This window comes from Oreochromis aureus, linkage group 3, assembly GCF_013358895.1.
Source record: "Oreochromis aureus strain Israel breed Guangdong linkage group 3, ZZ_aureus, whole genome shotgun sequence".
Lineage (NCBI taxonomy): Eukaryota > Metazoa > Chordata > Actinopteri > Cichliformes > Cichlidae > Oreochromis > Oreochromis aureus.
Window position 1 is genome coordinate 129,070,357 of NC_052944.1, and position 13,100 is coordinate 129,083,456.

The 13,100-nt window shown below is 42.8% G+C and overlaps 1 protein-coding gene and 1 pseudogene across 1 annotated transcript; one reads left to right on the plus strand and one right to left on the minus strand.

Annotated features, from left to right (window-relative positions):
- Nucleotides 1-722: 722 nt before the first annotated feature.
- On the plus strand, nucleotides 723-2,668 carry LOC120438078. Its single transcript, XM_039608529.1, has 6 exons — nucleotides 723-890; nucleotides 971-1,190; nucleotides 1,317-1,528; nucleotides 1,641-1,788; nucleotides 1,867-1,976; nucleotides 2,330-2,668. Exons 1-6 carry the CDS (start codon nucleotides 759-761, stop codon nucleotides 2,639-2,641), a joined length of 1,134 nt encoding a protein of 377 aa, XP_039464463.1. The 5' UTR covers nucleotides 723-758; the 3' UTR covers nucleotides 2,642-2,668.
- Nucleotides 2,669-7,176: 4,508 nt separating this feature from the next.
- On the minus strand, nucleotides 7,177-9,841 carry LOC116318192 (annotated as a pseudogene).
- Between the last annotated feature and the right edge of the window lie 3,259 nt (nucleotides 9,842-13,100).

Consider the following 13,100-nt stretch of genomic DNA (forward strand, 5'->3'; position numbering starts at 1 on the left):
TGAACAATCAAAACGATTTTTTGACGTGAATCAATTTGATTCTCATGGGACTCAATTAAGATTCAACTTTTCAAATGTTTTTAACATAACACTAATTGTAAACATTTGTCTTGCAGGTGACTGAGCAATGGAGAAGCTGGATAATGTAACAGTATCTGTCCTTAAAGGTTATATTTGATAATACATTTGTGTGTATCTGTGTGTGTATGTATATGTGTATATATAACAGTTTTGTTTGTGCAGTTATGTGCTTGCACAGTTTAACTGGTGTTTGTCTTTTTGTTAGCTGCAAGCATTGACGAGCGCATGCTTTTAACATTGACCCGTGATGATCTGAGGGACCTTTTTTCTGGGCCTGAGCACTTTCTCAGAAGAAAACATGTGTGGTCAATAATTCATCCTGAGGTATTTTGTAAAACATATTTAGTTCAACTAATCTCCAGAAAGTATGCTTTTATTTTAGCAGTACTTGACATTTTTATTTTCTCACCCTAAACCAGGAAGACCATCCGCTACCACAGAAACCTGAAACAACTTCTTCACCCAGGGTAGTTGCAACAGGCCCTCCAACCGCTGATGCTAATGTAGGCCAGCTGAAAATCTTGCAGCTCCCCAGTCCTCCGGAATATGTTGTGTACACCGACAGTGAGTTGGAGCAATGCCGAAGAGTTACCTGGAGTTGGCCTGTTCGCAGGGAACAGGCATGCGCTATGTCAAAAGAACTGAGATGCAGATTGGTGAGAAATACAATCACAAGTATGGTGTCCCTTTTGAGAGCAAGCCAAGGCCAAATGGAGCGATACCCCTCTAAGTCTGAAATCACTGCAATGGCTAAAAAAGTTGTGGAATATTATCCTATGCTGCAGGATAATGATGCAAGCGTAAAACACGTAAATTTTTGTATTTGTGTGTCATATATAAATCATTTTGTTTTGTTCAGGGGGCATGATATATATGTATTTTTCACCAGGAGAGCATTAATGCCAAGTTACAAAAAAGGCTGCAAAATATGAAAACCCCAGTAAAAAGGCAAGGACCAACACCGGAGAGGGGATGGCCCAAGAGAAGGCTCACTGACCTCTCCCCAAGGGATGAAGAAGCTGATGATGAAGATGCTGATCGCAGTTCTTCCAGTGGTGCATCTACTCTGTTATCACCTGTCAGAAATTCTGACGATGCCTCCACTTCATGTGAGTACATACATGTAATTTTGTAAAATGGTTATCAACACACAGCCAGTAGTAGCTAATGTTTTGTGGAAGTCTACTTCAGTAACAATGAAAACCAAAATGCTCTTGTACTTCTCTCTATCTTAGCTGACAAGGATAGTCGACAAATACAAGCAAGACATTACAAAACATTACAAGAAATGTGCAAGAAGGCAAAACCAAACCAAGAAGATGTGTCCCAGCTATTAGACCTCGAGTTTGAAGCCAGAAGATCCTTCATTGACTCAGACACCATGAAAGAGGAGAACAGAGCTCGCCTCATCTTGGATGCATATCCATGCTTTAAAGAATTGCATCATGTAAGTTTTTGGAAGAGTTAATCAATAATCACTTTAATTTCAAATATATTTGGTGTGGTAGTAAAGTTATTTTGATTTTATTTGTTTACTTATTTTTTTAAACCTATTGTAGGCATTGGGTGAGCTTCGCAGAATTTTGGATCCCCACAACAACAAGTTCATCAGTCAAATAAAACTGAGATGGGAAGAATTCTGCTCCAGGGTAGAGTTCTACTGTGTGTCAAAGAAGGCAATGAATCCACCAATGACCATGGACAAAAGTAAGTTTTACCATTTGAATACAAAGTTCTCATCCTTTAAAATTTATGTTTATGAAGGTTTGTTTCTGCTTTGTCCAGCTGAAGCCCACCTTGCACTGATGAAGGCTCTTCCAACGCTCTTTCCCACACCTGCCCATCCACCAAAAAAGATGGGGAATGCTTCTGATGCATTTCTACATGTCCTGAAGGTAAGTTTTGTAAAATTTGCTTATAAAGATCTACAGAAAATTTGGCAAACGAAATTTTTCGGTCAAACATGACTCAAAAATGCTTTTTCGGTTTCAGCCGAAAGACTTAAATCTATAATTTATTGTTTTCATTAATTTCTAACGTATTTAGTGTACACGAGTGTGGTCACATAAGGAGTCGCTTGACACTGATAAACCATAGGTCAAAACTACTATAAAATGTGTGTAACCAACAAAGAACAAGATAATGACGTCTCCGACGTTATGACCAAATCCCAGCAAAAAAAACATACAATTAACATAAGATGTTAACTGTCATGTCTTTTGTGTGTCTTTTCTGTCATGTCTTGCAGCCTACAGAAGATCCAGATGCTGTCCTCCAGAAACGAGGCTTGTCATGTCCAGTAGTGATGTTCGATGGATGCAAGTGTGTCATTGCTGTTGGTAATTTACCAGTTACAACATTTGACAAAGAAAAACTTGGTGAGGCTATGATATATGTGATGGCATACTTTTATGCACTCCATCTGACTTACCCCAAATGCGTGGCAACCCTGCTGTCTGTCATTCAGACAGAAGTTCTCCAGGATGCCATTCATGAGCATGACACTACATCATCTTACAGAAAAGCCCTGGCAGAATGGCATGCATTTATTGGAAAGTAGTGTGTAAATTTCAGATAAGATTATGAGAGGGCACTTGTTTTGTTTTTGTTTTTTCAATCTGGGTCTTATTTCTAAAATGGAAAATGTTCATTTACTCACCCAGACAAGTTTTGTGGTATTTGGTGTCATTCGGAAGAAATTTGAATCTTTGTGGTCTTCCTATGTCACTCGTCAATTTTAATGGGGCAATGGCGAAACCTCTAAGACTGTTGAAATGTTGAAACCACTTAAACAAACTCATAATGTCGGACCTGTACTGTTCAATTGTATCTTTATTATCTACAGGTTATTGTTAAAGTGGACAAATAAAGATGGACACTTATGCTCTGTTTCAATTTTGTTTTGTCCTTAATCAGCAATATAATCTTAAAGTAGTGTTTACCTAAATTTAAAAAGAAGAAATATCTTTAAATTGATTTAATGTACTAGTTTTTAGATTATTTGCCTTGATTTGTTCGTTAGAATAAGTGTTTTATACCTATTTTCAGATTTAATTTCTTCAACATTTTACTTAGAACAAGTGGTTAAAGCTTATGTTTAGGTTTCAAGCCATGATTGGTTGCCTGGAATAAGTGTAAAAGACTTATTTTTAGCTTTATTATCTTTATTTGTGGGCTACAATAAGTGGTTAAAGCTTATTTTAAGTTTCAATGTTCTGATTTGTTGCCTGGAATAAGTGTAAAAGACTTATTTTTAGCTTTATTATCTTTATTTGTGGCCTACAATAAGTGGTTAAAGCTTATTTTAAGTTTCAATTGTTCTGATTTGTTGCCTGGAATAAGTGTAAAAGACTTATTTTTAGCTTTATTATCTTATTTGTGGCTTACAATAAGTGGTTAAAGCTTATTTTAAGTTTCAATGTTCTGATTTGTTGCCTGGAATGAGTGTAAAAGACTTATTTTTAGCTTTATTTAAATCTAGATATTGTTCTTATTTCAAGAAATCTTAATAAGAAAAAAACACTTATCCCACTGGCAGATAATTTCACTTGTTTTAAGCAAATCTTCACTAAAAATAAGTGTATTTTTCTAGTATTAAGGAGGTGGGTTTTTGCAGTGCACATGCTGACTCTGCTGATTTATGGATATATTCAATCATTTACATCACTGCACTCACACCAGGAACAATATATTACATGATTGTGTTGCACATATTAACAACATTATTGACATTGTTAAATAAAAAGTGGCTGAATATATCGTTGCATTCTCACCTGCTCATTAGTGTGACTGTTGTGAACCAAACACAGATCAGTTCAGTGTTCTGACAGTGTGTGTTTGCACGCACAATTATTAGTGTTGTTTTTATGTTACCTGCTCATCCATGTGCAGCCTTTCTCTCTTGCTCATCTGACCCACTGTCACCTCCTCCTTTCTCCTGCCCAAGCTCTGCACCTCCTCTGTCACCACCTTCACTCTCCTCTGCACCTCCTCTGTCACCTCCTTCACTCTCCTCTGCACCTCCTCTTTGCCTCCTCTCTCCTCATCTCTGCTTCCTTGTGTCCCTCTTCGATCACCTGCTCTGCAAACCTCTTGTACCTGATATAAAAAGCTCAGTTAATGTTTAAATGGTTTGACAGAGGTGGATATTCACATGGTTTTGGAGAATGCATGTTCCTTACCAAGAAGCTGGAAAGCATTTGAAACACCTTTTGCCTTTCCTGGGTATAATCACCAATTTCCTTGTTATAACACCTTGAAATGTTTCTGAGGAAAACTTTTATTATTTCATCATTTGATTGTGTCAAGAAAGGAGTTTTCAGTGGCCACTATAATGCTGTGATTGTAGCTAATCAACAAGCTAAATGTAGGACATCCTTGTTAACATCAAAGTTTGCAGTGATTTATGGTGGCAGACGCCAACAAACAGAGCAAATATTTCCTTTTTCTTACATTGCAATTATTTTACATTCAGTATTTCAGATTTTTTTGCAGATAAGCTAAAGAACAGCTAACCAGATGTTTCTGTTAAACTCAGCGTTTCAGTCATAGACTCCATCTTTTGTAACTAACAAGCCTACAAACATGCAGCGTCATTCACCGTAGGTCTGTGTGTGCAGGTGTGAGTGCTGGAAATGAGTGGAGTCTGAACCTTACTGTCTATGCTCTGAACTAACCATTAGCAGCTAGCTGTCAATGACAGAGTTAAGCAGGAGGGATGGCAGATGGCTAAAAGATGCTAACACGCAGACTGTATTGTAGCAAACAGCGACTTGGTTACAATTCAGTGAAACTGACAGTGATCCTAGACAGTCGGCTACATCACTGGCAGCCTCTGGATTTTCCTCACAGGAGGCTCGGCTGGCAATCAAACAACTAACTAACCAACTCCAGTCAACTAATCATCAGCTAACTTAACAACACAGGTATTTACCTCCTTTGGGTCGGACTTTTTTTCTTTGTACAAGCGGCTGGTCTCGACCAACAATTAAATAGTGTTGCCTGTCCGCCTCTTTTCATGTCTGATGTCTCCACAGTTCAGTTAGCAAGCATTTAGTTAGCACCAGTGACTGGGCTAACAAACATACAGCAAATAGTGAAGGTTTGGTAGAGAAAGCCAGTTGGGTAATACCAAGTATGCAGTGAAGGGGGCGGGGGGTTACATTACTAGATGATTAAACATGAAACTATTTTGCTGGCAAAGAAAGAAAATCTATTAAATGATTAAAAAAAATCAACAAGCTTTTTATGCAAGATAATTCATAATTTTATAAACTGGAATGATGAAATTATATTGGCTGGATCTGATTATTGGGGGGTCATGACCCCCGTAACCCCCCTGGAAATTACGCACATGGTCCTGAGGTCAAATCCACCATCTTTGTTTCAGTGCTGAGCTTCATGTTCTCCCGTGTTTGTGTGGCCCCTCCGGTACTCCGCTTCCTCCCACAGTCCAAACACATGCAGTTAGTGGGGTCAGGTTAACTGTGAGTGGTTGTGTCTCTCTGTGTTATTCCACCTTAATAAATGACTTCCTGTCAGCATTAAGTGCTTCTGTAGGACTGATGTCATTTTCATGGGTTGGATCATTTAAATGAAGCTGGACTCAGATGCAGTAAATAAGTTGATTGATCATTAATGAATAAAGCTGGTCAAATCCATCACGTGGACACATGTGATTGTGTATTGTAGTATTGATCCCAATGCTGGTATTAGTCCTGGATCAATAACACTGGATGGATGCGCTCAGCATGGAGCCCTGAGCTGTGTTACAGACAAACATGAAACTGACAGGTCTGTGTCATTCACAGTCTGTAACACTTCTAAACAACAGAGGCTGACCCAAGTGCCTCAGAGCCAGGCACGCCACATCACAGCTCTCTAAAGAAGTTTCAATATAAGAGCTGAAAGCTGTGTTTGCTTGTGTTAGCTTATTATTGTGGAGACTAACATTCAGCGATCATGTGTTCAGACTCATAATGATTACTCTCATAAATCCTGATCTTTGTATTTACTGTGTGTTGGATCAATAACTGAGATTCATCGATCACACAGCTGTGCTGCTGCTGCTGCTGGTGGTGATGTCAGCACATCTGGAACAATACGAGGTATCTGCTACCAGACTGAGCAGGACGTGAGACCTGTGGACTGTTTAAACCTGTCCCTCCACAGGTCACTCAGACCTGAACCACACCTCAGTGAGATTCTCTGACTTCCTCAGTAGAGACAGAAACCATTCAGATCTGGGACGATGAGCTGACCGATGATGTCACACAGACTGTGTTTTTCAGGAACAGTGATTCTGATGTGAGCCTGCTAGCTGACAGCAGACCTGATGAAACCACATGTTGACATCTGTGAGGACAAACTGGACTCTTTGACTGCACCCTGGTTCTCCTCAGAGGTCTGTACAGGAGCATGTCCACCCCCACTGAAGATCTCAGTCACTGTGAAACATAGAAACCTGCTTGTGTGGCCTCTGCCTCACATGTAGATACAGCTACAGGTTTCTCTGTCAGTCAGACTGAAACAGTGTCCTGATGCTCCATCTATCATGTCCTGATGTTTCTCTGGGTCAGCAGCTTCTCCATCACCATCAGAGGTTCACATGGAGCTGATCCAGTATCTCCAGTAACTGTGTTCTGTGCCTCACTGGTTCATCCTTCTGTCTGTGTGACGTCAGTCAGATGTTGAAGTTAAACTCTGTAATCTTCACTGTGTCACAGAGTTCAGTGAGTCCCGTTATTCACAGTATCAATCAGATCATCAGAGAACAGCTGATCAGCAATCAGTTGCAACAACAGCACCTCCTGTGGTGAGAGGATGCAATAATGCAATGTAGGATTTTTACACTGAACACTTCCAGTCATGGAAACTGTCTGTTGGATCTGTGTGACGTTGCTTTCTTGTTTTGGTTTCTTGGTTAGAGTTCCTCACAAATGTCCAAATTATTCTTCTAATGAGACGTCGACCATGTTTTCAGTTCTTTGGAAGAAAACATCGCCCTTTGCCATCATTACTTTTCTTTGACTTCTTCAAATGCACCTGAACTCCAGCTGGTATTTTTATTGGATTTTGCAGCTGTTTATGGTCATTTCACTGGCAGGGACCACTCCCTTGGTAACGATGAGCAATGAGGGATGAGGAAGTGTGATTAGTGCTGCGGTTTGGGGAAGGCCTTGAAGGGGACTGGCGACGGCTCTCGGGCCGGGCAGAACCCCCAAAGATGGCATCCCCTGCAGGAGCAAAGACTGGGCATAACGGAGGTTTTGGAGAATGTTGTGAATGTATACCAGGTAGGCTTGTGATGACCATCGACCCAGGAGCTTGAATGAGTGGTCAGGGATTCCTTTGTGGGAGGCAGAAGTCGCGACACCGGTGAGGAAGGGATGGCCAGGGAAGTGATTTGGAGGAATCCCGGAAGACGAGGGCGCTTGGCGAAAGTGTGAGAGGGGCCATGTCCTGATTGGGGCGTGGCCAGATTTGGTGATGAACGGAGGATCTGAAGGTAAGGTGTGCTGAGATTTCCTGAGGTTGAGGTAAAGGGTTAGTCGTTTGAAGGGTCTTAAAGGAGAGTTTATTTTGAAGTAGTATGTAGGCGTGGTGCTGCCCGATTGATTGGTTTGCTTCGTTTGAGGATGAAAATGAAGCAGTCTTCAGAGTCGGATGGAACTTCGAGGATGAGGGGGTGAATTCGGAACAGCGTAAGGCTGAAGAGGCGAGCAGGAACATGGCTTCGAGTGTGTGTGCCAGGAAGTAGTCGCTATACTTCAGCCGGAGGGTAGAGATGCAGCGATGCAGAAGATCTGAAGTTAGGGGTAAGCGGTGTAGGGTCATGGCAGGTGACTGACGTTGGAGACTTTTGATGAGTAGTGATATCTGGAATGACGTAATGTTTGGGTATGGTGAACCTGTGAGCAGTTTGGCAAGGAAATTGATGCCGCTTTATGGAGGGAATTTTGATGCTCTGGGACCGGAAGACATGGAAATGAAGCTGGAAACTGTTGCAATGTCGAATGACGGGAAGGGCAGGTTGGAGTTTTGATGCAATGAACGGAAGCTTGCTACTTAAGCTATTTAAAATCGCTTGGGAGATGCTGATGAGTTCTGGCGATGAGGGGTTTAGATCTCGAACGCCGTGGCTGAAAATGGAGGAACTGGGGTCGCAGCTGCCTTCATGGGGCGCCAAGGCTCTGAATGTCTGGGGAGATGCGAGACAGAGAGTCGGCAATGGAATTGAAGTGGCCTGGAATGTGTTCTGCTCTAAATAGGAACTGATGGGTGACTGATAGCAACGTGAGCCGCCCCATGAAGGGCATGATGGAAGGAGAGTTGCTTCGGCCTTTGTTGATAATGTCGACTACGGCGAAGTTGTTGGACCGAATGAGGATGGATTTTTTTGACCATTCGTGGCCCCACAGTAAGGCTGCGATGACTACCGGGTAGATTTCGTAAACAGCTGATGAAGGCAGGAACCGATCGTGGATATATTTACGGAACTCGGGAGGCCAAGCTGAAGAGAACCACCTTCGGCCGTAATAGCCCCCAAAGCCGACAGAAGGGGTGGCATCTGTGAAGAGCTGAACGCCATCGGGGTGGGAAAGCCGATCGTTGTAGAAGAAGGTGATGTCCTTCCAGTTGGTGAGCAGAAGTTGCCAGAGACGCAGTTCGGCCCTGGAAGAGCTGTCCAGCGTGATGGAGTCGAGGAGTGACGGTTTAGATGCAGCGAGTGAAAGCAAGTGAGAGATGAAGGAGCACCCTTGAGGGATGATGCATAGAGCGAAGTTTAAGTGTCCCAACAGGGAGAGCAGCTGTCGTTTAGAGCAAGTGGGAGCGAGAAGAAAGTTTTGGAGGAGAAGGGTGATGCGATCGAGCTTTTCGGTGGGCAGGGAGGCCTGGAAACGTTCAGTGTCGAGAGTTATCCCGAGGAACTCCAGGGATGTCGAAGGTCCCTCTGTTTTCTCTTCCGACAAAGAACGCCGAGTTTGGAGAAGACTAACCTCAGAGTGGATAATCCGTGAGCTGGTGGTGGCGTGTGAGGGGAGATGACTAGGAAGTCGTCGAGGAGGTGAACCGAAAACGGCAGGTTATGGTTGTTAGAGAGGATCCAACATAGAGCTTCGGAGAGTGAATCAAAGAGCTTGGGGCTGCTTTTGCAACCGGGTCAGTCTGACGGCGAAATAATAGGCGTCCCTCCACTTGACTCCGAACAGGTGCCAGAAGTCGGGGTGAATCGGCAAGACCTTGAAGGCACTTGTGATGTCAGCTTTAGAGAGCCATGCGCCTCTGCTGGTGAGTTTAATGAGAGAGATGGCATGGTTCACTGTTGAGTACTTGAGAGAGTAGTCGTCGCTGGGAATGAGGCTATTTATGCTTGGAATCTGACCGCCGGGGGAGCAGAAAGATAGATGATTATGTGCTTTTTTCCTGAATATTTCCTGGTGGCGATGCTCGGAGGGTTGATGCGAAAGAGAGGGAAGGGAGGTTCGGGGAAGGGTCCGATCATGAAACCCTCCCTGACTTCCTTGGCGAGCAGGCTGTCGACGGTTTCTGGGTCTTTGAGTGCTGACTGCAGGTTATTGCAAATGCAAGTAACCAAAGGCTGGGCGATGATCCCTGGGTGGAAGTCCTCCAAGAAACCTTCTATTAAGAAGTTGACGGTTTGGGTTAGGGTGATTTTGTAAGGTGACTTTAGTGCTGGAATGTGGATGGGTGTAGAGGCTGAGGGAGCTAGCCGTGGCTTGGTGGGGATGTGGGGCATGCGGGCGGAATGGCTGCCGCCACAAGAGGAGCATCAGTGAAGATAGCGGCGCTGAGACAAGGAACAGCTGGAGTCGTTGGGGAATGCGAATGGCAGAGCTGACGGCCGCGCCGGGCGAGGACGGGTTGTTGAAGGCGCGCCGGACGGGCCGGGTTGTAGTAGGGCACTCACGGGCGGCTCCACTAGGAAGATCAGATCGTGGATCCTGAGCTGCTAGGGGAAAATCAGGCGGAGAAGGAGTGAGGTCGTGGTCCGATGGGCTGAGGGACGGGAATTCATGGTGATGAGTCAAGGTTGAGTAGTAGGCTGGGCAAAACGATTATTTTCCTAATCGATGAATCTAGCGATTAATTTTTCGATGCATCGATTAATCTAATGATTAATTTTTCAATCCGATTCAATTTCGATTCGATTCGACTAACGATTTTTTCCCCATTATTTGACTTGTATAGCAATTTCACATTTACTAATTTATGTATATCAATGAAAAACACAAATTTCTTCATTTGAAGACCTTTAATAAAAAAAAAAAAATTTGCAAAATAAAGTTGTAGAGGTCGTACAATCAATACAATAGAGATAGCATTTAACAAGAAATTAAATGTGCAAACATATATAAAATTAAGGAAAAGTTAACAAAACATTTCAAATAAATAGCAACAATGGTGTCTTTAAACAAACAAAATGTAACATTCACTTTGCTTTCTGCCAAAAGTGCTCTTCATTCACAAAACAAAATCCACAATAACATTGTACTACAATCTTCTGTTTTTAAGGGGGTCATTATCCCTTGAATAGGGCTTCCCAAAATACAACAGTGCTTCTTTCCTCACTGCCTCATTTTCTCCATCCCCACCCTGGTCAGTGTTTTCATTACAATCTTCCTTCTCAGAATCTGTACCCAACAAAGTGTCCAACACAGACCTCTTCTTCGTCGGGGGACTCGCTGAGGCTTCCTGTCCCACATGTTCCTGCTGTAACTGTGGTCTCTGCCCTTTGAGATCAAGTGTCTCCTCTGTACTGTTACTTGCAGTTTCAGAGCATCTTCTGGAGAAAGGAATTTCAGTTTACGAAAACGTGGATCGAGGGCAGCAGCAATGAGTGACACATTTTTTCCATCTGCTTGAAATGCAGATACTTCTGGCTACACCTATACAAGATTTCCTCTTCTGCACAGTTCTGGAAAGAGTTCACTGCGGCAGAATCAAATGATTTGTTTTGGGTGGATTTCAGGAGACCTTTCAGCAGGGGGAAGAACAGAGACTGTGATAAGACTGGCCACTAAGAACATTAGTGGCTTGCTCATAAGGCTTGAGCACCTCCTTTAATTCATCCAGAAGAATCCACTGATCACTTTTCAGATCTACGTACTGTTTCCCACGCTGTGTGACTTTTGGATCTGAAAGCGTCGCAACCACTGGCCATCTCTGTTCCAGCAGACGTTCAATCATGTAATATGAACTGTTCCATCTGACAGCGACATCCTGATTAGTTTATGCTCAGCTGTACCCATCTGTTTTTGCTTCTGCTTAAGTTTGGTGCTAGCTGGCTCAGTTTTCCTGATGTGCTTTACAAGGCCCGTGCAGCTGATAGTGCCTTATCAATCTTGGGGTCTTTCAGTGCATGGTTTACAACCAGTTGCAGTGTATGCCCGGCACAATCGATAGGACACCACCCAAACTTCTTTTCAGGATGTGGAGAGCTGCAACTATGTTACTTTGCAGTATCATGCACAATGGCAAGGACATTATGCAAGGAAATGTGGAATTTTTCTGCCACCTTCTCCAACCAGGAGGCAAGGTTTTCTGCAGTGTGGCACTCTTCAACTGGCAGTGTTGCTAAATTGAAGGAGTGAAGATCCCAATTGTCATTAATGAAATGACAAGTTACCCCTAAGTAGGACTCTGTGACCAGACTTGTCCAAGCATCAGTGGTAAGGGAGATTTTGGATGTGGCTTTTTTAGTTCATTCCTTAGTTTCTCCACTGGAGTTTCATACTTTCTCCATCATGCTTGTAAATGAGGCAGAGTGTAACCTGGTTGGAAAGTGGTCAGCATTTCTTTGAATCCTCACCCTCAAACACAGCAAGTGGTCTCATGTCTTTTAAAATAATAGATAAACGCCTCGGTAAGTACAGCCACCTCCTGGGGGTGCATGGTGTACTTTTCTCTGAAAGTAGTCCTCCAGACTTTTCTGTTTGTTCCTGAAATCATAAATCACACACAGCACACAGATGAATTCGAATAATTACAAAATAATTATATGGAAAGCATAATATCAAAATAATTTGATAAGGATCTGGTTGTTATATATATATATATATATATATATATACACACACACTGTTATGCCATGTGCTTTCATAGCATAACAGTAAGAGATTAATGAAAATCACCAATGTTGAACATATGATATGTAGCCGTGGTGATGGATGCAAAAGATAACGCCAAAAATAACGCTTAAACAGCTATAGCTGATGGCACCTTTACTGGTGCACTGCTTTCTAGTCATTAGATGCCATAACTTTGTCCTATAAGATCAAGCTGGAGAAGCATTACGATAAAAACAGCGCTCAAATAGGATGAAAGACATTAAATTTGACAAATCAAGAGTTTGTTGTCATTTTGCTTTTGCAAGCACTTTAACAATGTTGTAATAGTGTCCACGACGGCCACGCTTAGCAGGTGGTGCATTAAAATATCCCCATACTGTAGAACTGCGTGTTCGGGTGGAGTGGTTTAAGTCGACTGCCTCACTCATGTTGCCGCCACCGCTGCCACCATGTCTTTTTGAAAGTGACGACGCATCGACGCAGATTTTTTTATGTCGACGTATTTTACGCTGGCCGATGTAATCGACACGCCAAAGCATTGTCCCAGCCCTAGTGAGTAGGAATCAAGCTCTTAGGATTTGCGAGGTGTCTGACGATGAGGAGTGTTCGCATGAAAATGAGAACAGCGGTATTGGAGAAGGGGGCTTTTATAGGCTGAGGCCAGAGGGAGCAGTGGTCCCGCTGCTGAAATTCAGATGACATTCCACCAGTTTATTCCTGCAAACCTCTGAACCTGAACAACAATGATGCTGCATTGCTGGCTGATCCCAAAAGGTTGATTCTGTTCATCTGGACGTTTTCAGAAACGTTTGCTCACTGATCAGGTGACTTCTTCAGTCTCAGCTGACTGCAGCTTTACAACTTACTTACAAACAGCACATTTGCACAATGACTGAAACCAGCAGCACCTGATATATATGATACTAA